The following is a 22,248-nucleotide window of genomic DNA, read 5'->3' as shown; positions in this document are numbered from 1 at the left end:
CCTCTCCTTTCCCAGGCTGCATGGCAGCACACAAGGACTCAGCTCAGAGTTCCTCCTGATTTCCTAGGCTTGCCCTGCATCATTTATCCAGAACCGCCTCTGGGAGCAGTGACTGAGAGGAGACAGATCAAGTGTGCTTCTGGATCATGGGTTTTATGTCCAATTTCCCCCTCCTGGCACAGCTTTGAAGTGCCAAGCTGCAGCTGGGAGCACACCAGATGTCCCCCAGGCCTCTCCTCTAGTCATGAAAGTTCTCCTTAACCAACGAAAAACGGGGATGGGCTTGGAGCCACCTGGGATAGTGGAAGGTGTCCCTGCCCACGTGGCACCATGCCATGAGGGAGAGATGGCTCTGCCCCAGTACAGGGGCAAATGAGACCATGGCATGACAACAGAGGGATTTTGTTCAGCATTAAGTATTGGATTGTCCAAGAAGTGTGAGGAAGGGAGAGAGAAAGAAAGAGGAAACTCCTGTCAGAGAGAGGAGACACAGAGCTGGAGATCATCAGCTGCAACTCCATCAGCTGTAAGGCCCCTGCCCAGCCCAGCCGCTGTGTGCTGTAGAAGTTGTACGCGCTGCAGCAGTGACTGCACAGCTGCTTTCTGCTGAGCAGCCCCGGGCAGGGACAGGGCAGCAGAGGGGGCAAGGCTTCAGCCACAGGCTCAGCTGCCAGCTCCTTCTGCTGGATGTTGTGTGTGCAAAGGAGAAGTGAAAATGGGCAGGAGAGCCTCTGCAGCACCTTCCCAGGCACAGGAAGGCCGGCAAGGAGCAGCCCTTGCTCCTGGCCCACGCCAAAGCCGCGCTGCCTTTCTGAGCCAGCGCGGCTGCCGGGCCACGGGCAGCGTCCCAGCGGGGCTGTGCTGGCTGCGCTGGGGCGGCTGCACAGCCCTGCTGCAAAGGGCTCTCTCCCAGCACAGCTCTCTCCCAGCCGGGCTCAGCGTGCGCCTTCAGTTGGCCTGCAGAGAGCAGCCACAGCCCTGCCCTGCCGGCCCAGCCGCCAACTCTCCCTGGGGCTGGGGCTGAGCACTCCCTGCTGCCAGGGCACTCAGGGCCGCTGCCTGTGCAAACACATCGGCACTGCTGAGAGACAGCAAATGAAACCTGGGCACTCTGTTCTTGTGCCTTACAAACTTCATTAGAAAATAGACAAATTCTTCACTAATTGGAACTGTTCTCTCTTTCTTTGGTTATTTTATGGGAAATTATAATGTATCATAATTACAACATGTTGTATATTTATGTTTTTAAAACATAGACTGTAATATAAATATACAATATGTAATAAAAATAAGTTCCCAGGTTTTATTTATTTATTAACTTTTATTTTCATTTTAGTATTCTTGAATTCTTCTTTTTCTTCTTCTCCTTATTCTAGCTACTCCTCTTCTTTAAATTCTAACTACTCTTCTCTGCTTCTTCTAAGTGTTTCTAAATTCTATTCTTACTGCTATTACTATTCTTCTATGTATTTTAAAATTCTAAATCTTAAATACTCTTCTTCTATTTTAAAATTCTTACGACTATTCTTCTTATATGTATTTTTAAAATTATTCTTGTCTTCTCTGTCTTCTTAGTCTTCCTCTCTGTGATCTTATCTTCATCTCCATGGTCATCATTGTCTCTGTCTTCATGATCTTCATCTTTGTCTTGGAGAGGTTGATGCTGAGAGTCTTTTCTGGGAGCCTCTGCTTTGTGCCCAAGAAATGGCTGCTGTACCTTCCAGGCCCGGGGCCGGCTGTGTGTGGGGCGGGGAAGGGGGGAGCTTTGGGCTCCTTGGCTGGGCATTTTCCAAGCCTCACTGCCCTGGACTTCATGCCTCTGCCTACTTCACTTTTGCACGGCTTGCTAGCCTTTGTTGGCCCGTGCACAAGCTGTTCCCTTCCCTGGCTTGCAGGAGCTGCAGCAGCAATCTCTCAGTCCCTCCAGCTGAAGCCAACAGCTGCTGCTCCCACACCAGAGCAGCGGCACCGGCGGCAGCGGGGCCGTCCCGTTCCAGCCCCAAGCCTTGGGGAGCCGAGGCCGGCAGAGGAAGCACAGCCAGAGACTCCAGCCCAGCTGCTGTGTCTGCCCTGGGCAGGAGGTGGAGCCCAGAGAGCTGCCAGGGCTGTGCCTCCTGCTGCATGCAACTCCTCCGTGCAAGCTCCACTTCCCTCAGCATGAAAGACAGTGCCATCTCGCAGCCCAAGTCAGGAAGGGGAACATTTCTTCAATGTTTCCCCAATCTCCAGGAATTTTGGCTCATTTTGGAGCGTCCTCTGTTAAATTTGTCTCAAAAATTGAGACAGTCGTCTTCTTCTTCGTTATCTTTCTCAACTTTGTCTTCATGGTCCTGTTTGTCTCCATCATCATCTTCATTTTCACTTCATTGTCTTCTTCATCTTCTTTGTCCTCTTCATCTTCTTTTTCATCTGCTTCTTCATCTCCATCTCTTCTGTCTTCATCTTCTTCATCCTTTTCTCACCTGTTTCACTCCTCTGGCCGTGGCCTCAGACAGGGACAGAGGAACAGCCCCCGCAGCGCCCGCAGCGCCCGCCTGAAGCGGGACGGACGTTTCCTAAAGGGAGCCAGCTGCCCGTGGCAGGACTGGGCTCCCAGCTGGCCAGGCCAGGGGCTGTGTGGGGCAGGCACCCAGCTCTCTCTCCCTGCCTCTGGCTTCGTGAAGGGAAGAGAAGCCCCATGTCCCACAGGGAGTTGGCCTTTCACGGGCATGAGTGAGGCACGGAGGGGCCCTGGGCTGTGCAGCTGTGGTTCCTGCTCCTCAACCCAGGCCTCACGAGGGATGGGCACTGGGAGCCCATCTGCTGCAAAAACTCTCCAGTTTAGTTCTTGGTCTTCTGGATGCAGCTCTAGGATGCTCATGTCATCCCTCTCTTCCTCCTCTGAGAAGAAGGAAGCCTTAGTCCCGATGCCATGGTCACTCTCATCTTCACAGTTCTGCTGCACAAGCTCCTCACAGCTATGATCTTCTGCACTGGAGCGTCCTGAGAGTCTGCTGCCATTCTCTCTCGTTATGTCTTGGCCAATGCAGGCTTCCCTTTGGGAGAGGTCTTGCCCAATGTATTCTTCCCTGGCAGAATGTTCGGCACAGCTGATGATCTCTCCTCCAATCAGCCCTTGCCCAGTGTTTTCTTCCCAGTCGGAGAGGTCTCGGGAGCTGCTGACTTCCCCCTGGGACAGTCCTTGCTCAGGGAAGTACTCCTCCCAGGCACAGTCTTCATGGTGACTTGCTACTTCTCCCTGGGACACATCTTCCTCTGTGCGCTCTTCCCAGTCAGAAAACTCTTCCTGGGACACCTCCTGCTCGGGGCACTCTTCCCCCTGGGACACATCTTCCTCTGTGCTCTCGTCCCAGTCAGAGAGCTCTTCCTGGGACACCTCCTGCTCGGGGCACTCTTCCCCCTGGGACATATCTTCCTCTGTGCTCTCTTCCCAGTCAGAGAGCTCTTCCTCGGACACCTCCTGCTCAGGGTCTTCCTTGTTTTCCCACTGGGAGAGCTCTGTCTCGATGGCATCTTCCCACTCTTTGTCGTCCCCAGCCAAGCTCCCCTCCTCGCTCTCTTGCACTGCCCTCACGGATGCTGATGCTGGCCCCTCCTGCTGCTGCTGCTGTCTGGGGGCCTGGGCTCTCAGCTGGGCAGGCCGGGGGCTGGGGGGGCTCTGTGGGGCAGGCACTGGCCCTTGGCTGCACGGCTCCTGTGCCGGGTGCTCAACAGGAGCCTCACAAGGGACAAGCTCTGGGATCCCTTCTGCCAAAGAAAATCTCATAGTGTGTCCTGAGACAGACACCCGGGTCAGCTCTGGTTCTCTCACCAGGAAAGGCTCCAGATCATCCAAGAACTGCCACCATTTCATTTCCTCATCGGAGTCATCCATCCTCTCCACCTCTGCCTGTGCTGCTGACCCCACTGCTGCCTCCTCCAGCTGCTCCCTGGGGGCGTGGACTCCCAGCTGGGCAGGCCAGGGGCTGGGGGGGCTGTGCGGGGCAGGCACTGAGCTCTCTTCCTTTTTGGCTGTCTCGAGTGATTCCATTTTGTCTGCCAACTGCTGTTGAAGGGCATGGACTTCATTCTGCTGCTGCTTCAGTGCCTGGAGCTCATGCAGCACCTGGCTCAGGACCTCCCTGTTGGTGTCTTGCTCCGTGGGCCTCTGTGGGGCAGGAGGGATGCTCTGCAGGGCAGGCACTGATCTCTCTTCCCTTCTAGCTGCTACTGCTGACTGTCTTACAGCCAAGCTCTGTTGAAGGGCAGCCACCTGCTGCTTCAGTGCCTGCATTTCCTGCAGCACCTGGCTCAGGGTCTCCCTGTTGATGATCTGGTCCGTGGGACTCGCTGGGGAAGGAGAGGGGCAGGGCAGGGCAGGCGCTGCCTCTGCTGGCACTGCTGCACCCACAGGGCTGGGAGAGCTGGGCTGTGATTCTTCTACAGCCATCTGTTGTTGGAGGGCATACTCTTCCTCCAGCTTCTCCATCAGCTGGTACATTTCAGTCAGTCCCTGGATCAGGATCTCCTCGGTGTTGTCCTGATCCTGGCATAGTGAAGCCTGGCTGCTGGTCAGGGTGTCGGAGGGCACACTGGATGAGCTCTGTGTCCCTGGCGATGGCAGTTCTTCACTGAAGACAGAAGAAGCTGCTGCCTTTACCTCCTCAGGAGTGAGAGGCTTGGGCAGCTCTTCCTTCTCATGAGCTGCAGCTGGGGCAGCAGCTGCTGGCTTGGCCTCTGTAGGACTGCCCAGGACAGGGGAGGTGCAGGGCAGGGCAGGTGCTGCCTCTGCTGCCACCTCCATGCCTGTGGTGCTGGCAGAGCTGGGCTGTGTTTGTTCTTCTACACTCAGCTGTTGTTGGAGGGCATACTCTTCCTCCAGCTTCTCCAACAGTTTGTAGATGTCCGTCAGTCCCTGGATCAGGATCTCCTCATTGATGTTCTCATCCTGGAAAAGTGAAGCATGGCTACTGGTCAGGCTGTCAGAGGGGACACTGGATGAGCTTTGTGTTCCTGGTGATGGCAGCTGCTCACTGAAGAGAGGAGCTGCTGCCTTTACCTCCGCAGAAACGAGAGTCTCGAGCGGCTCCACCTTCCCAGCAGCTCTGGCTCGGGCAGCAGCTGTCGGCTCGGCCTCTGTGGGACTCTGTGGGGCAGGAGAGGTGCAGGGCAGGGCAGGCGCTGCCTCTGCTGCCACTGCTGTGCCCTTGTGGCTGGGAGAGCTGGGTCCTACCTGGCGACAGGGCTGGGGCTCCTCCTCACTCAGGGGTCGCAACGCTCTGTCCCACATCTTGGAGTCGATGTCCCTTCTCCATTGGCACAGCTCCTGACTGCTCACACGCTCCTCCTGTTGGGACAGCTTTTGGTCATGAACATCTGGCCATGGGCACAGCTCTTGGGCTCGGGCATCTGGTCCTTGGGACAGCTCCTTGTCACTGCTGTCTCTCACTTGGTTCAATTCTCATGCTCTGCTGTTTTTCCATTGGGGTATGTGGGAGCACACATCTTGTTCACATGGTGAGAGATCTTCATACCTCTCACCTTCCCTCTGGGAAAGCTCTGGGACACTGTCCCAATGAGAGATGTGGGAGTGCAGCTCACCCAGTGAGAGGCCTTGCCACCTCTCACCTTCCCTCTGATCTGGGTCTTGCATATTGTCCCATTGGGAATCCTCTGAGGAACTCACATCTCTCGGTAAGCACAGCTCATGGCATCTCTCATCTTCTTCCCATCCCAACTCCTGCTGCTCACTCCCATCTATTTCCCATTGGCTTGTGTCTTGGGTTGGGACACGTTCTTCCCATTTGCACACCTCTTGGTATATCTCACCGTCTTCTGCCCAGCTCCTACAGCTGGTACAGCTCCTGGGCTATGCCAGTTTCTCTCCGTTCATAGAGCTGTTCATGTATGTCATTGCTGTACTGGGAAACCTCTCAAACTCACACACATACCTGGCATAGGTACAGCTTTTGGCTCCTCCTGGCTCCTCGATGGAAAATTTCTTGGACTCTCAGCACTTGCTGTTGGTACCTCTCTCTCACTATCACCTTTTCCCAGTGGGAAAGCTCCTCGTCACTGTCACCTTCCCACCGGGAAAGCTGGCGGTCCATTTCGGCAAAGAGCCTCTCCTCCTCCTCAGTCTCTGTCAGTGGCAGGACTGACCTGACCACTGCCCCTGACCACTGCTCGCTGGGGGCCTCCAGCCAGCTGGGCAAGGGGCTGGGGACCGAGAGTTGGAGTTGCCTTTTTGCTCGTCGCTATCAATGTCTGTCGCTGTCGGCCTCTATAGCTGTGGGCGTCCAGCACAGACAGAGCCAGGGAGCTGCTTCCTGCACAGAGAGCGGCTCTCCTGGCACTGGGCACAACAGGGCTCTGCGCCCCTTAGACACCCTCAGCCAGGCTGGGGCTCCCTGATGTCACAAGGCTCTCTGGCCAGCACCACGTCCCACATCACAAAGGGCCCCGACACCGTGTGCCTGTGTCACAAAGGGCCACCCCCGGCAGCCCAGCATCAGTGCAGCAGACAGCGAGTGGCTGGGAGCAGCCCCCGCACTTGTGGCCTTGTGGCCCCTGCTGTGCCCAGAGCCCCAAGAGGCTTTGGCCACGCTGCCACACGCCAGCCCCAGCCCCACAGTGCAGAGCCCTGGCTTTGCCGGCTGCGCTCCCCAGGGCACCAGGAATTGGCCGCACGGAAAGGCCGGGGAGTCGTGGGCAGCAGCTCCAGGAGCCACAGGAGTCCGGGCACCCGAGGTGTCCCTCAGGGCTGTGCCGGGCACCGGGGCTGCTCCCTGCCTTCAGCAGTGACAGCCGGGGGCACCGAGCGCGGCCCGGGTGCCTTTGGCGGGCACGGGAAGCCGAGCAGGGCAGGGGCAGCAGGCAAGGCCGGGGCCGTGCACGGGCACCTGGCCGGGCTGCAGAAGCGACACCACGAGAGCCTCCTGCGCTGCCACAAGGCCGGGGCCCGGCTGCTGCCCCTGCCTGGGGGCGCTGCCTGAGGCAGCCACTCCTGCAGCTCTGGCCTGGCCTCTGCGGCGCCACGGGCACAGAGGCCGGGCCGGGGCTCGCTCCCTGCTGCCCGCAGGGCGCTGCCGAGGGCTCCCCGCCCGCCGGGGCCGGGGCCGGGCGCTGAGGGAGCGGCGCCGCCATTGCTGCCGCCCTCAGGGGCTCTGAGGGGAGCGCGGCTCCCGCCAGCCCCGCTCCGCCCGCACGGGCCACACCAACATGGACCTTGAGATGAAATTTCCATTGCTAAACCCATTTTCATTTTTCTACCTTTTGCAGTAAAGCAAGCAAGCAAGCAGTGCTGGGTGGCCACGGCCTCCCTGCTCACGCCACACTCACGCCTCAAACTCTTACAAGTTTGGCAAAGTATAGATACTGTTTTCAGGCCTACAAAGCATTTTCCAACGTCTTTAGTTGGTCTGAATGAACAAATATCAATAGGCTGAGATCAGCAATTTCATCATCTTTCCAGGTGTTCATTGGCTGCCTGTCGTTTTTGTGATTGTCTGGAGGGAGGCCGTACATTGGTATCGGCTACATGATTTTGTTAAGTGTATCAAGCTTTATATTATACATAAGCATTTAGTTGCTTTGTTGCAATATCTCTTAGCTTTACCATAACTTCTTCTATTTTAGTCTAAGCATCAGTTTTCTTGTTACTACATCTCTTTTACTCTACTAGACTTCTTTTATTTCGATGCTTGATTTAGCTATTAGTTCAGAAAGTTTCAAAGCCGTTCTTTGCATCTATTTTTGACACAGCAGATACAATGACTGATTAACAGAAATCACAAAAGCATTTTTCACAGAGCACAAAGAGTACGCTAGAATTGTGTCAGTGCCCTTCCCAATGCACCTGGACAGCGGCCCAAAGGGCTGGGCTGGGCTGTGACAATGTCACCCCTGGGCCCAGTTATGTGAGATGTGACACTAAACCCACAGGCTGTAGTCTAGTTGGGATAAAGAAATGAGGGTTTTAGTCTTCTTGCCATAGAAAACCATTTTTGATTGCACTAGGCTCTTGTATACTGGGCTTAAACAGCAAAATAAATACTCAAATGATAAAATTAAAAATCCATGTGGGTCAAAAGTCATAAACATCTCTACTTACAAATGGTTCAATAAAAGAAAACCTATGCTGTAAAAAATTTGCCCAGTTCTGTCACTTGTTGCTCTTCTCTTTTACAACTATTCAATTTGTTTCCTGTGCTCTTCTGTATTTTGGAAACATTGAAGCCAAACTGAGCACCATCAGGGAAAAAACCAGCAGCTGGCTCCAAGGCTTCAGAATGGCTGTGGAGCTCCTAGAGGACTCACACGCTTCAGCCAAGCACAAAAGCACCTCTCCTTTGCCAGGCTGCATGGCAGCACACAAGGACTCAGCTCAGAGTTCCTCCTGATTTCCTAGGCTTGCCCTGCATCATTTATCCAGAACCGCCTCTGGGAGCAGTGACTGAGAGGAGACAGATCAAGTGTGCTTCTGGATCATGGATTTTATGTCCAATTTCCCCCTCCTGGCACAGCTTTGAAGTGCCAAGCTGCAGCTGGGAGCACACCAGATGTCCCCCAGGCCTCTCCTCTGGGCACGAAAGTTCTCCTAGACCAAGGAAAAACGGGGATGGGCTTGGAGCCACCTGGGATAGTGGAAGGTGTCCCTGCCCACGTGTCACCATGCCATGAGGGAGAGATGGCTCTGCCCCAGTACAGGGGCAAATGAGACCATGGCATGGCAACAGAGGGATTTTGTTCAGCATTAAGCATTGGATTGTCCAAGAAGTGTGAGGAAGAGAGAGAGAAAGAAAGTGGAAACTCCTGTCAGAGAGAGGAGACGCAGAGCAGGAGATCATCAGCTGCAACTCCATCAGCTGTAAGGCCCCTGCCAAGCCCAGCCGCTGTGTGCTGTAGAAGTTGTACGCGCTGCAGCAGTGACTGCACAGCTGCTTTCTGCTGAGCAGCCCCGGGCAGGGACAGGGCAGCAGAGGGGGCAAGGCTTCAGCCACAGGCTCAGCTGCCAGCTCCTTCTGCTGGATGTTGTGTGTGCAAAGGAGAAGTGAAAATGGGCAGGAGAGCCTCTGCAGCACCTTCCCAGGCACAGCAAGGCTGGCAAGGAGCAGCCCTTGCTCCTGGCCCACGCCAAAGCCGCACTGCCTTTCTGAGCCAGCGCGGCTGCCGGGCCACGGGCAGCGTCCCAGCGGGGCTGTGCTGGCTGCGCTGGGGCGGCTGCACAGCCCTGCTGCAAAGGGCTCTCTCCCAGCACAGCTCTCTCCCAGCCGGGCTCAGCGTGCGCCTTCGCTTGGCCTGCAGAGAGCAGCCACAGCCCTGCCCTGCCGGCCCAGCCGCCAACTCTCCCTGGGGCTGGGGCTGAGCACTCCCTGCTGCCAGGGGACTCAGGGCCGCTGCCTGTGCAAACACATCGGCACCGCTGAGAGACACCAAATGAAACCTGGGGATTCTGTTCCTGTGCCTTACAAACTTCATTAGAAAATACACAAATTCTTCACCAATTGGAACTGTTCTCTCTTTCTTTGGTTATTTTATGGGAAATTATAATGTATCATAATTACAACATGTTGTATATTTATGTCTTTATATCATCGGCTGTAATATAAATATACAATATGTAATAAAAATAAGTTCCCAGGTTTTATTTATTTATTAACTTTTATTTTCATTTTAGTATTCTTGAATTCTTCTTTTTCTTCTTCTCCTTATTCTAGCTACTCCTCTTCTTTAAATTCTAACTACTCTTCTCTGCTTCTTCTATGTGTTTCTAAATTCTATTCTTACTCCTATTACTATTCTTCAATGTATTTTAAAATTCTAAATCTTAAATACCCTTCTTCTATTTTTAAATTCTTACGACAATTCTTCTTATATGTATTTTTAAAATTATTCTTGTCTTCTATGTCTTCTTAGTCTTCCTCTCTGTGGTCTCATCTTCAGTAAAGCATCATGATGCTTTGTCATCATTGTCTCTGTCTTCATCGTCTTGATCTTCTTTGTCTTGGAGAGGTTGATGCTGAGAGTCTTTTCCAGGAGCCTCTGCTGTGTGCCAACACATGGCTGCTGTACCTTCCAGGCCCGGCAGTGTGTGGGGCGGGTAAGGGGAAGCTTTGGGCTCCTTGGCTGGGCATTTTCCAAGCCTCACTGCCCTGGCCTTCGTGGCTCTGCCTGCTTCGCTTTTGCTTGTCTTGCTTGGCTTGGTTGGCCCATCCCAAAGCTGTTCCCTTCCCTGGCTTGCAGGAGCTGCAGCAGCAATCTCTCAGCCCCTCCAGCTGAAGCCAAGAGCTGCTGCTCCCACACCAGAGCAGCGGCACCGGCGGCAGTGGGGCCGTCCCGTTCCAGCCCCAAGCCTTGGGGAGCTGAGGCGGGCAGAGGAAGCACAACCAGAGACTCCAGCCCGGCTGCTGTGTCTGACCTGGGCAGGAGGTGGAGCCCAGAGAGCCGCCAGGGCTGTGCCTCCTGCTGCATGCAACTCCTCCGTGCCAGCTCCACTTCCCTCAGCGTGAAAGCCGGTGCCATCTCGCAGCCCAAGTCAGGAAGGGGAACATTTCTTCAATGTTTCCCCAGTCTCCAGGAATTTTGGCTCATTTTAGAGCGTCCTCTGTTAAATTTGTCTCAAAAATTGAGACAGCCGTCTTCTTCTTTGTTATCTTTCTCAACCTTGTCTTCATGGTCTTGTTTGACTCCATATTCATCTTCATTTTCACTTCATTGTCTTCTTCATCTTCTTTGTCCTCTTCTTTTTCATCTGCTTCTTCATCTCCATCTCTTTTGTCTTCTACATCTTCTTCATCCTTTTCTCACCTGTTTCATTCCTCCGGCCGTGGCCTCAGGCAGGGACAGAGGAACAGCCCCTGCAGCGCCCGCAGCGCCCGCCTGAAGCGGGACGGACGTTTCCTAAAGGGAGCCAGCTGCCCGTGGCAGGACTGGGCTCCCAGCTGGCCAGGCCAGGGGCTGTGTGGGGCAGGCACCCGGCTCTCTCTCCCTGCCTCTGGCTTCGTGAAGGGAAGAGAAGCCCCATGTCCCACAGGGAGTTGGCCTTTCACGGGCATGAGTGAGGCACGGAGGGGCCCTGGGCTGTGCAGCTGTGGTTCCTGCTCCTCAACCCAGGCCTCATGAGGGATGGGTACTGGGAGCCCGTCTGCCGCAAAAACTCTCCATTTTAGTTCTTGGTCTTCTGGATGCAGCTCTAGGATGCTCATGTCATCCCTCTCTTCCTCCTCTGAGAAGAAGGAAGCCTTAGTCCCGATGCCATGGTCACTCTCATCTTCACAGTTCTCCTGCACAAGCTCCTCACAGCTATTATCTTCTGCACTGGAGCGTCCTGAGAGTCTGCTGCCATTCCCTCTCGTTATGTCTTGGGCAACGCAGGCTTCCCTTTGGGAAAGCTCTTGCCCAATGTATTGTTCCCTGGAAGAATGTTCGGCACAGCTGATGATCTCTCCTCCAATCAGCCCTTGCCCAGTGTTTTCTTCCCAGTCGGAGAGGTCTCGGGAGCTGCTGACTTCCCCCTGGGACAGTCCTTGCTCAGGGAAGTACTCCTCCCAGGCACAGTCTTCATGGTGACTTGCTACTTCTCCCTGGGACACATCTTCCTCTGTGCGCTCTTCCCAGTCAGAGAGCTCTTCCTGGGACACCTCCTGCTCAGGGCACTCTTCCCCCTGGGACACATCTTCCTCTGTGTGCTCTTCCCAGTCAGAGAGCTCTTCCTCGGACACCTCCTGCTCAGGGCACTCTTCCCCCTGGGACACATCTTCGTCTGTGCTCTCTTCCCAGTCAGAGAGCTCTTCCTCGGACACCTCCTGCTCAGGGTCTTTCTTGTTTTCCCACTGGGAGAGTTCTGTCTCGATGGCATCTACCCCCTCTTTGTCCTCCCCAGCCAAGCTCCCCTCCTCGCTCTCTTGCACTGCCCACACTGATGCTGATGCTGGCCCCTCCTGCTGCTGCTGTCTGGGGGCCTGGGCTCTCAGCTGGGCAGGCCGGGGGCTGGGGGGGCTCTGTGGGGCAGGCACTGGCCCTTGGCTGCACGGCTCCTGTGCCGGGTGCTCAACAGGAGCCTCACAAGGGACAAGCTCTGGGATCCCTTCCGCCAAAGAAAATCTCATAGTGTGTCCTGTGACAGACACCCGGGTCAGCTCTGGCTCTCTCACCAGGAAAGGCTCCAGATCATCCAAGAACTGCCACCATTTCATTTCCTCATCGGAGTCATCCATCCTCTCCACCTCTGCCTGTGCTGCTGACCCCACTGCTGCCTCCTCCAGCTGCTCCCTGGGGGCGTGGACTCCCAGCTGGGCAGGCCAGGGGCTGGGGGGGCTGTGCGGGGCAGGCACTGAGCTCTCTTCCTTTTTGGCTGTCTCGAGTGATTCCATTTTGTCTGCCAACTGCTGTTGAAGGGCATGGACTTCATTCTGCTGCTGCTTCAGTGCCTGGAGCTCGTGCAGCACCTGGCTCAGGACCTCCCTGTTGGTGTTCTGCTCCATGGGCCTCTTTGGGGCAGGAGGGATGCTCTGCGGGGCAGGCACTGATCTCTCTTCCCTTCTAGCTGCCACTGCTGACTCTCTTACAGCCAAGCCCAGTTGAAGGGCAGCCACCTGCTGCTTCAGTGCCTGCATTTCCTGCAGCACCTGGCTCAGGGTCTCCCTGTTGATGATCTGGTCCGTGGGACTCGCTGGGGAAGGAGAGGGGCAGGGCAGGGCAGGCGCTGCCTCTGCTGGCACTGCTGCACCCACAGGGCTGGGAGAGCTGGGCTGTGATTCTTCTACAGCCATCTGTTGTTGGAGGGCATACTCTTCCTCCAGCTTCTCCATCAGCTGGTACATTTCAGTCAGTCCCTGGATCAGGATCTCCTCGGTGTTGTCCTGATCCTGGCATAGTGAAGTCTGGCTATTGGTCAGGGTGTCGGAGGGGACACTGGATGAGCTCTGTGTCCCTGGCAATGGCAGTTCCTCACTGAAGACAGAAGAAGCTGCTGTCTTTACCTCCTCAGGAGTGAGAGGCTTGGGCAGCTCTTCCTTCTCATGAGCTGCAGCTGGGGCAGCAGCTGCTGGCTTGGCCTCTGTAGGACTGCCCGGGACAGGGGAGGTGCAGGGCAGGGCAGGTGCTGCCTCTGCTGCCACCTCCATGCCTGTGGTGCTGGCAGAGCTGGGCTGTGTTTGTTCTTCTACACTCAACTGTTGTTGGAGGGCATACTCTTCCTCCAGCTTCTCCAACAGTTTGTAGATGTCCGTCAGTCCCTGGATCAGGATCTCCTCATTGATGTTCTCATCCTGGAATAGTGAAGCATGGCTACTGGTCAGGCTGTCAGAGGGGACACTGGATGAGCTTTGTGTCCCTGGTGATGGCAGCTGCTCACTGAACAGAGGAGCTGCTGCCTTTACCTCCTCAGGTGTGAGAATCTCAGGCAGCTCTTCCTTCTCAGCAGCCCTGGCTGGGGCAGCAGCTGTCGGCTCAGCCTCTGTGGGACTCTGTGGGGCAGGAGAGGTGCAGGGCAGGGCAGGCGCTGCCTCTGCTGCCACTGCTGTGCCCTCGAGGCTGGGAGAGCTGGGTCCTACCTGGCGACAGGGCTGGGGCTCCTCCTCACTCAGGGGTCGCAAGGCTCTGTCCCACATCTTGGAGCGGATGTCCTTTCTCCATTGGCACAGCTCCTGACTGCTCACACGCTCCTCCTGTTGGGACAGCTTTTGGTCATGAACATCTGGCCATGGGCACAGCTCTTGGGCTCGGGCATCTGGTCCTTGGGACAGCTCCTTGTCACTGCTGTCTCTCACTTGGTTCAATTCTCATGCTCTGCTGTTTTTCCATTGGGGCATGTGGGAGCACACATCTTGTTCACATGGTGAGAGATCTTCATACCTCTCACCTTCCCTCTGGGAAAGCTCTGGGACACTGTCCCATTGAGAGATGTGGGAGTGCAGCTCACACAGTGAGAGGCCTTGCCACCTCTCACCTTCCCTCTGATCTGGGTCTTGCATATTGTCCCATTGGGAATCCTCTGAGGAACTCACATCTCTCGGTAAGCACAGCTCATGGCATCTCTCATCTTCTTCCCATCCCAACTCCTGCTGCTCACTCCCATCTATTTCCCATTGGCTTGTCTCTTGGGTTGGGACACGTTCTTCCCATTTGCACACCTCTTGGTATATCTCACCGTCTTCTGCCCAGCTCCTACAGCTGGTACAGCTCCTGGGCTATGCCAGTTTCTCTCCGTTCATAGAGCTGTTCATGTGTGTCATTGCTGTACTGGGAAACCTCTCAAACTCACACACATACCTGGCATAGGTACAGCTTTTGGCTCCTCCTGGCTCCCCGATGGAAAATTTCTTGGACTCTCAGCACTTGCTGTTCGTACCTCTCTCTTACTATCACCTTTTCCCAGTGGGAAAGCTCCTCGTCACTGTCACCTTCCCACCGGGAAAGCTGGCGGTCCATTTCGGCAAAGAGCCTCTCCTCCTCCTCAGTCTCTGTCAGTGGCAGGACTGACCTGACCACTGCCCCTGACCACTGCTCGCTGGGGGCCTCCAGCCAGCTGGGCAAGGGGCTGGGGACCGGGAGTTGGAGTTGCCTTTTTGCTCGTCGCTATCAATGTCTGTCGCTGTCAGCCTCTATAGCTGTGGGCGTCCAGCACAGACAGAGCCAGGGAGCTGCTTCCTGCACAGAGAGCGGCTCTCCTGGCACTGGGCACAACAGGGCTCTGCGCCCCTTAGACACCCTCAGCCAGGCTGGGGCTCCCTGATGTCACAAGGCTCTCTGGCCAGCACCACGTCCCACATCACAAATGGCCCCGACACCGTGTGCCTGTGTCACAAAGGGCCACCCCCGGCAGCCCAGCATCAGTGCGGCAGACAGCGAGTGGCTGGGAGCAGCCCCCGCACTTGTGGCCTTCGGGCCCCTGCTGTGCCCAGAGCCCCGAGAGGCTTTGGCCACGCTGCCACACGCCAGCCCCAGCCCCACAGTGCAGAGCCCTGGCTTTGCCGGCTGCGCTGCCCAGGGCACCAGGAATTGGCCGCAGGGACGGGCCGGGGGCTCGTGGGTAGCGGCTGCAGGAGCGGCGGGAGCCCGGGCACCAGGGGTGTCCCTCAGGGCTGTGCCGGGCACCGGGGCTGCTCCCTGCCTTCAGCAGTGACAGCCGGGGACACCGAGTGCGGCCTGGGCGCCTTTGGCAGGCACGGGAAGCCGAGCGGGGCAGGGGCAGCAGGCAAGGACGGGGCCGTGCACGGGCACCTGGCCGGGCTGCAGAAGCGGCACCACGAGAGCCTCCTGCGCTGCCACAAGGCCGGGGCCCGGCTGCTGCCCCTGGCCAGGGCCGCTGCCTGAGGCAGCCACTCCTGCAGCTCTGGCCTGGCCTCTGCGGCGCCACGGGCACAGAGGCCGGGCCGGGGCTCGCTCCCTGCTGCCCGCAGGGCGCTGCCGAGGGCTCCCCGCCCGCCGGGGCCGGGGCCGGGCGCTGAGGGAGCGGCGCCGCTATCTCTGATGCCCCGGTGAACTCGGCTCTCGCTGGATTTGTCCGAGAGGGGGCATGAGGAGAGCGCGGGAAGGACGCGTGTTGGTCGGCAAAATCTCACGTTTCTCGGGAAAGACTCGTTTTTCTCATCTTTTCCCGCACACAATCTACAGGTTTCAGGTGTTCCGGCGGTGCCATCCGGTGGCGATCGCTGGTACCGCAGCAGCCCCGCGCCCGGCCGGAATCCCCGCGGATCCCGGATAAGATTTTGGGAACCCCCAACTCTGCGAAAGCATCGGGGACCCGGGTGTGCCCCGCTCACCGCAGAGCACAAGAAAGCGCAGTTAACAGAACTGTTCAAAGTTTGTCCCTACGACTGCCCTAATGACATAAAAAAATTAAAAGGATGGGGAGAGAGGCACAAATGAGGACCCACGGTCCCTTTCCTGTCTCCAGAGGTCCTTGCACACCTCCGATGGAAAGGTCTGGAGGCTGCACAGGACAGTTCTCCATGAAGGGCCAGGTCTGAGTGCCACAGGTACATGTCTCTACAGACAGGTGATGTCTCTATGTACCAAAACATCCTGAAACACCGAGTTCCTGGTATTCATAGTGCTCTGGGATGGCAAATGGACCCTACAGGACAGGGAACTCCATGCTCCTTCCATAGAGTTACTAATTCCATTGGGGTAATTAGTGTGTCTTTTGTGTCTGATGGGGTAGACATCAGCAGTGCTCAGCTAACTTTGGACTTGATGATCTTAAAGGCCTTTTCCAACCTAATTTCTGTGATTTTATGATGGGATTTGTGAGGGCTGCTGAATACAGTCCATGCATTCTTTGTGGTCACCTGCACCTTCTCTGAAACAGAAAAGTTTTCCTGCTTGAGAAGCCTCCATGGTGCATCTGATCTAAATTCATTCCTGAGTCCTCAGGAAAGGCAACAGAGGGGGAAAATTCTCACAAAACACAGCTGTGCAGTTTACAGCTTCACTTTGGTCTTGGTAGAGTGTTCCTTGAATACATAATCTAAATTTTGTTCCACCCCTTTAATACCTGGAAACTGAGATGTTTTCTTAATTCTTCCTCTTAGTTGTAAATTGCCCCAACTACCCCATGCAAGTTCTCCATTAACCATCTTTGTTATTTCATCTTCTTGGTGATTTAATTAATGACAAAATTCATTTGCAAGAGTTTCCAAAGACCTCATCTGAGTTTCTCCAAACATTCAGCCTCAGACTTTAAAAACTGACATTTCTGTTTTGTTGTTTGCAGTAAGAAGAAGATAATCTGCTCTTGTTAGGACATGACCTCCAGGATTTGTTTTCAGATACAAAGAAATATTTTCTTAGACACCAATTCTGCTGCCCACTTCTTTTCCTTTCTATATTTTTTTAACCTTTATCAATATATTGAGTCCCGATATTTCCATGCAACCCGATGATGCTTCTTTTGCTGTCTTGCTCTTGATTTATCATTCCATATTAGAGAGAAATAATTTTTCAATGCAAGTTCATGGTGACCCCCACTTAATCCTTGCCTGCATTCTGCATTATCACTTGAAAACATCAAACTAAATCTAAGAAGGATGCTTTAGAGCTCTGCAATCCTTGCTTGACACTGCGTCAATGGAATGGAAGCACCTCATCCTAAATGGGGTCATCCTAAATGGGGTTGTGCTGAATTACACCATTCTTAAATATTTATTCTTGTATTTGAGAAATACAAGAGATGTTTTAGTGTGAGAAAGAAGTCAGTCAGGCAAGAACGACTTTCAGAAGCTTTTCTGGAGTGGGTGGGTGGTTGGAAAGAAAGGAAAACACTCAGAAAGAAAATGGAGCCCAGGAACTTTTAGGTGTGCATATCCCTTGAAGGCATCCTTGCTCAATGCACATCTCCAAACCTGCAATTCCTGACTTCAGCCTCAGTGGAGAATTTCCTCTCCTCATCTTTCAGGTACATTATCAATCTCTTCTCTACATTATTGATTTCATTTATAAAGCCAGGGCTATAATTATGACTAATGATTCAACATTCTTGAAAATATTTTTTCTACTAATGAAAACATCACAAAATTTTTGCCTCAGTAAATATCGCATGAAGTGGTAAAAGGGAAAAGCAGCAATTGCCAGATTTACTGTCTTTACCACAAAACAAACAAAAAGCGCAACAAATAAAGATAAATCTTCATGTGGGAGATTAAACAAACAACGACAAAAAATTCCATCAGGCAGTTTCAAATTGTGAATTACCTTTTGCAGCACAAACTCGGTGGGGAATGAGCAGCAGCGGGGACGGCTGAGATTGTTCCTTACCTGACTTGTTCTTGCACTCGATGTCGTAGCCGGTGATGGGGCTGTTGCCGTCGAAGCCCATGGTCCACCTGAGCGCGATGCTCCGAGCTCTCACCTCCCGGATCTCTATCTCAGGAGGGTCAGGGGGTTCTGGGCAAACACACACACACAGCTCTGCTCAGAACACACCCCGTCCTCTTCACAGGGCCACACCAGCCAGCGTGGCACTGGCTCAGCCTTCCTGGCCTTCCTCTAGGCACTCATGGGGACCCTGATCCTGTGAATCACCTGCTGGGACTATCAGCACTTTTCAACTTGGAGTTACTGGTGTAATCTTGAATATTGGCTCCTCTTTAACCTTCTTGGTTGCATTTCCTTAAAATCACTCCAGCTTGGACTTTCATCCCAGGAAAGATATTTTACCTCGAACACCACATTTCCCTGATACTACTATCAGTGATTTTAATCAAAAAGTGATTGTAGAAATATGAGTACTAACTTGAAAAGTGCTAAATTTGGTAGAGAGAGGGAATAAAATTTCTTTCTCTTTGAGTGTGTTTAAAAGTCTTACTTTAGTAACAGAATAATTTGTCTGATTTTGTAACTCTGAAAGCTCTTTCTGCCTCTAAAGTTAATGTAAATAACCAGCACCTAGGCCCATTCTAATGTCCCTTTAAATTGTCATGGCAGCTTAGACGAGCTGTAGTGGAACTGGGAACCTGTCCCCATACTCCACCTGAATTTTTCAACAGGGCTGCCTTAGGCATCCTCTGGAATCTGCTGCTACTTGGAATCAAGGGCAGGGAGAGAGAAATCTGCAAGTTGTAGGAATTTGTTGTGAGCAGGCTCAGAGAGGCACAGGAGGAACCAGCCCCACATGGGAACGAGCAGTGGCCAGGGGATGAGTCCTGCATCTCAAATATTGTCACCTCTTCTGGACTTGCTGTTTGCGCCCTGTGAGAGGGGAACCCCAGCCCCAGGCAACATAAATTCCGAGAATTTGGATTGTGCAAACTGCTCACCATTTATTTTGATTGATTGAACTTGAAATATTTTGCTTTAAGTTCCACAGCAGGTTTAACATTTCTCTAGAGATGAAGTGAGATCACTTTTGCTTTATTTCAGACCTGGGTTTGAAGCACATTTGTTCTTTAAAATCAAATGCAACCTGCTCTCCCTCAATCCTCCATATCTACAGTCCTTACTGAATATATTAATTTTAAGTATCTTTGTCAATTGTCAACTACTATATTTAAGAAAAAAAATTCCAAATAATTTGTACAAATCTAGAAGGACTCAAGCTTATCTTTTATTTTAATATAAGCTATGATGCTGGAAAATGAAAGACTAAGAACCTTAATGCAGCTCCTAATTTGTTTGACAATTTAATTAAGAACCAAAACCTCCCTCCCCCCGGCTGATTTCTACACTTCCTGTCCTACAATAGCTGTGGATTTGTTTTCCTTGTGTTGTCCTCTCCCTACCTTGCACGGTGAGCTGAATTATTCCACGATCCTCCCCGTAAGAATTGATGGCATGGCAGGAAAAGAAGCCAGAATCTTCACGCACAGTTGGCAGAATCTATAGGAGGTTGGAAAAGAGGTGATGGATTGAACAGCACGCAGAGAAAATAAGCCAACAGCTTGTCTGTGAGGCACAAGAAAAATCGCTCAGACTGTTCTCCTTGACAGCAATAAATAGATATGGCAGGTTACACACATACAATTGCATAGGAAAGCTTCCAAAATACTGAAATTATCAAAGCCAGCAGCACCTGGGCTGAGGACACAGGCTAGCAGCTCGACACGTGTAGTCAGGAGCTGGAGCTCCACCTATTCCTGCAGCTTCTCCTCAGGAGCCTTGTTTCCAGTTCCTCACAAGTTTGCCAAGCATTTAACTGTTGGCTGAAATTTGCCATACAAAATGGTGCCTCCTGCTGCCTCCAAATTTTTCTGGCTATTTCTGAAAATAACTCAAGTGGCTGAAGTCTGTGTGGGGGTAAATAAAGGTTCGAACACTGGTGGTGAGCCTGTAGTGTTTAGCATGGTGCCTCATAATAAAGTTTTGTGTGGTCTTTCTTTTCAATTTGTTGTTTAACAGCAAGGAAATTTATATATAATATTTACAAACGTGATCATAATGATATTTTTCTACAGGACCACTGCTTCATTCAAGGTACAAGAAAGAAATAATTTTTTTAAAATGAGCAGATATTTGAAATAGCATTTCCTTCTCATTGTTCAGTGTGCTGCTCTGCAAATTATTTACTGCGTCCTGTTCCAACTGTGCCCTGAAAACAGACATTCATTTTCTCACAGCATTTTCCTCTGAATTCACCCATTGCAGAAACAGGAGAGAATTTATTTTCATCAGCCCTGACACCATGAAGAGCATTGCCACCATTTCATGTAGGGAATTAAGGAAGCAGATGTATGATAACGTTGGTGGTTGCTTGACAAGTTGCCACATATTAGCTGAGCCATGGAAACTCCACGTGCTCTTTATTCCTCAGCAAAACCCAGGTGATGTGAGCACAACTCCCAGTCACCACTGGTTAAGATAAATGAATTAATTTCCCACTTGCTGCAAGGAAATTGGAGAGTTATCATCTGAGATGTGGCAACGTGTCAAGCTGTGTTCACTTGCACGTGTGGCTGAGCTGAAAAACAAAAATTTCAAGTCCAATTTGAGACATGTAGGGCCTTCCTCCCCCTCCCTCAGAGTCCTGAGCAATAAATAGCCTTTCATGTGTTCATAACAGCTTCCACTGAGCTCAGCTGCAGCCAGGAGGGCTTAGTACTTCTGCAAATCAGACCCCAAGGGCTCAAGGCGAGTGCCCAGAAAACAAAGAACACACAATTATTGGCCACCTGTGAAAAGTCTGGTCTCAAAGATCAGCTTTGCACCACACAGTGCCGTTCATTACTCAACCCTAATTCAGCCCCAGTGAAAATCCAAGTCCTGTCTCACTGAGGCAGGGGTCCTGCAGAAAAAGTAAAAGCTGGGTACACAACTAAAGATTACATCATCATGCAAAAGCACTGAGCTCAATGCTTCAGATACAGCCATAATCTGCCATTTTCTGCTTTTTGGGGTGTTTTATCTCTCAGAAGTGAAAGGTTTTGTATGTAACACACATGGATGTAGAACACCATTGCTGTACACAACTGCTTCAGGAAACTCTCCAAGCAGGACTCCAGCCTTCCAAATAGAAATATTGTTGTGTATCCAGGGGATATCTTATTAAAATCAACAAGAAGAATGATGGCAGAGAGGCCTAGGGGTCAATCCTGTAACTAAATATTATTTGAATGACAAAAATACTAATAGGAAAAAATCACACATAGAATTTTTTCTTCCTTGTAGAAATCAATGACAAAGGTCCCTCACAGGGAGCAAACCCAGAATTTTACTGGATATCATCCAACACAGGTTTTGGCTGGTAAAGAAGGATATCTTTTGTAAGAGTTACTCTGAAATTTAGACAATAACCAGACAGATAGAGAATTAGTTCCTTGGGCCTGATAAATACACTTTTGAAATGTGACTGAGAATGGATAATGAAGATTTTGGAGTAAGAAAAAATAAGAAATATTATTTTAGATTTCATAAAGCACACATAAAACACCACTTTGAATCCTGACTTTATAAAGTGGTCTCACAAGCCCCACAAAGTGAAAGGAAGGGAGAAGAGCACTTTAAAACGGCAGCATTTTTTCTCAAACCAGTTTAGTGGTTTTGGTGAGGGTCAGTGTGACACCCATCAGAACTTGGGGCCAGGTATTCGCCAGAGTTTATCAGCAGTTTGGTCAAACTGATCTGGGGAAGGACAGGCTAAGGCATGAGCCACGCTGCTCCTGAGACAGAAAGGATGGAGGGTTGAGCCTGGCTCATTCTCTTGCTGCCTCTGGAGCGTGGTAAGAGGGAATTTTTCATTAGGGATGGATTGCAGAAGTTTCCTCTCCCTCCTCTGGCTGCCAGCTCTCCCCACCATGCACAGAATGAGTGCTGGGGCTCTTGTGTTGTCAGGCTGGCCCTGCACCTGGATCAAAATCAAACCAAGCTCACCTTGACATATCTGGATGATTTGGGGGCCAATTTGTTTTCTTACCTGCAGGGTAGAAATCACTTCATCCCCAACTTCCTTGGTGGAAACCAGGTAACGGGACATTTCGGGGTTAATGATCCGATCTTCCTTCTCCCAGCGGACTATGATGGGTTTCTCTCCATGTGCCGTGCAGCTCATCTCCTTCTTTTGGCCTTGAGTTGCCAGGGTGGTGTTTGGGTAGGAGGTTATCATAGCTGGAACTAGAAACAGACAGAACAAAACAAAACAAGGTTGTTCCTCAGTGAGCTGAGGGGGTGTGATGGTACAAGGTTGGCTCTTCAATCTGTGCCTCACCGAGCTTGTCCGTATTTAAACAGATCAACATAAATGTGAAAAAGTAGTTTATTTTCATTACTGTGTTAAGAGGACTGATGGACCTCAAAGGGAACTTAGCAGAAAGGAGTTGGAAGTGGACAATAGAG

At 52.3% G+C, this 22,248-nt stretch overlaps 3 protein-coding genes across 6 annotated transcripts in view; all 3 read right to left on the bottom strand.

Annotated features, from left to right (window-relative positions):
* Positions 1-22,248, bottom strand: part of DSCAM (DS cell adhesion molecule) — a 465,664-nt gene that overhangs the window by 109,406 nt on the left and 334,010 nt on the right. For 3 of the 4 annotated variants that reach the window (XM_064406016.1, XM_064406023.1, XM_064406025.1), the window contains exons 12-14: positions 21,830-22,026; positions 19,203-19,299; positions 17,740-17,868 (exon numbers count right to left, since the gene is read on the bottom strand). In XM_064406016.1, coding sequence (XP_064262086.1) covers positions 17,740-17,868; positions 19,203-19,299; positions 21,830-22,026 — 423 coding nt within the window. Of the gene's footprint in view, positions 1-17,739; positions 17,869-19,202; positions 19,300-21,829; positions 22,027-22,248 lie in introns of those variants that run through there. The other variant, XM_064406028.1, reaches the window with a different exon arrangement.
* On the bottom strand, positions 2,016-6,361 carry LOC135291735 (uncharacterized). The gene is made up of 4 exons (XM_064406006.1): positions 5,931-6,361; positions 5,213-5,326; positions 5,039-5,125; positions 2,016-4,927 (listed from the first exon to the last, which is right to left on the bottom strand). Exons 1-4 carry the CDS (start codon positions 6,087-6,089, stop codon positions 2,468-2,470), a joined length of 2,820 nt encoding a protein of 939 aa, XP_064262076.1. The 5' UTR covers positions 6,090-6,361; the 3' UTR covers positions 2,016-2,467.
* LOC135291726 (uncharacterized) lies at positions 9,612-14,735 on the bottom strand. The gene is made up of 4 exons (XM_064405996.1): positions 14,254-14,735; positions 13,536-13,649; positions 13,362-13,448; positions 9,612-13,250 (listed from the first exon to the last, which is right to left on the bottom strand). The coding sequence occupies exons 1-4, from the start codon at positions 14,410-14,412 to the stop codon at positions 10,794-10,796; spliced, it is 2,817 nt and encodes a 938-aa protein (XP_064262066.1). The 5' UTR covers positions 14,413-14,735; the 3' UTR covers positions 9,612-10,793.

This window comes from Passer domesticus, chromosome 2, assembly GCF_036417665.1.
Source record: "Passer domesticus isolate bPasDom1 chromosome 2, bPasDom1.hap1, whole genome shotgun sequence".
Taxonomy (NCBI): Eukaryota; Metazoa; Chordata; class Aves; order Passeriformes; family Passeridae; genus Passer; species Passer domesticus.
This window is presented reverse-complemented; position numbering and strand designations above follow the sequence as displayed.

What these genes read in the sequence shown, in the direction of transcription:
- LOC135291735 (XM_064406006.1), bottom strand. Translation starts at nt 6,089, where the DNA reads ATGGACCGCCAGCTTTCCCGGTGGGAAGGTGACAGTGACGAGGAGCTT. An exon ending in AAAAGCTGTACCTATGCCAG is followed by an intron (nt 5,327 to 5,930) that starts GTATGTGTGTGA and finishes CTGTCCCAACAG; the next exon opens with GAGGAGCGTGTGAGCAGTCA. An exon ending in AGACTCTCGTTTCTGCGGAG is followed by an intron (nt 4,928 to 5,038) that starts GTAAAGGCAGCA and finishes TCACTTTTCCAG; the next exon opens with GATGAGAACATCAATGAGGA.
- LOC135291726 (XM_064405996.1), bottom strand. Translation starts at nt 14,412, where the DNA reads ATGGACCGCCAGCTTTCCCGGTGGGAAGGTGACAGTGACGAGGAGCTT. An exon ending in AGCCCCAGCCCTGTCGCCAG is followed by an intron (nt 13,449 to 13,535) that starts GTAGGACCCAGC and finishes CCTGCCCCACAG; the next exon opens with AGTCCCACAGAGGCTGAGCC. An exon ending in AGATTCTCACACCTGAGGAG is followed by an intron (nt 13,251 to 13,361) that starts GTAAAGGCAGCA and finishes TCACTATTCCAG; the next exon opens with GATGAGAACATCAATGAGGA.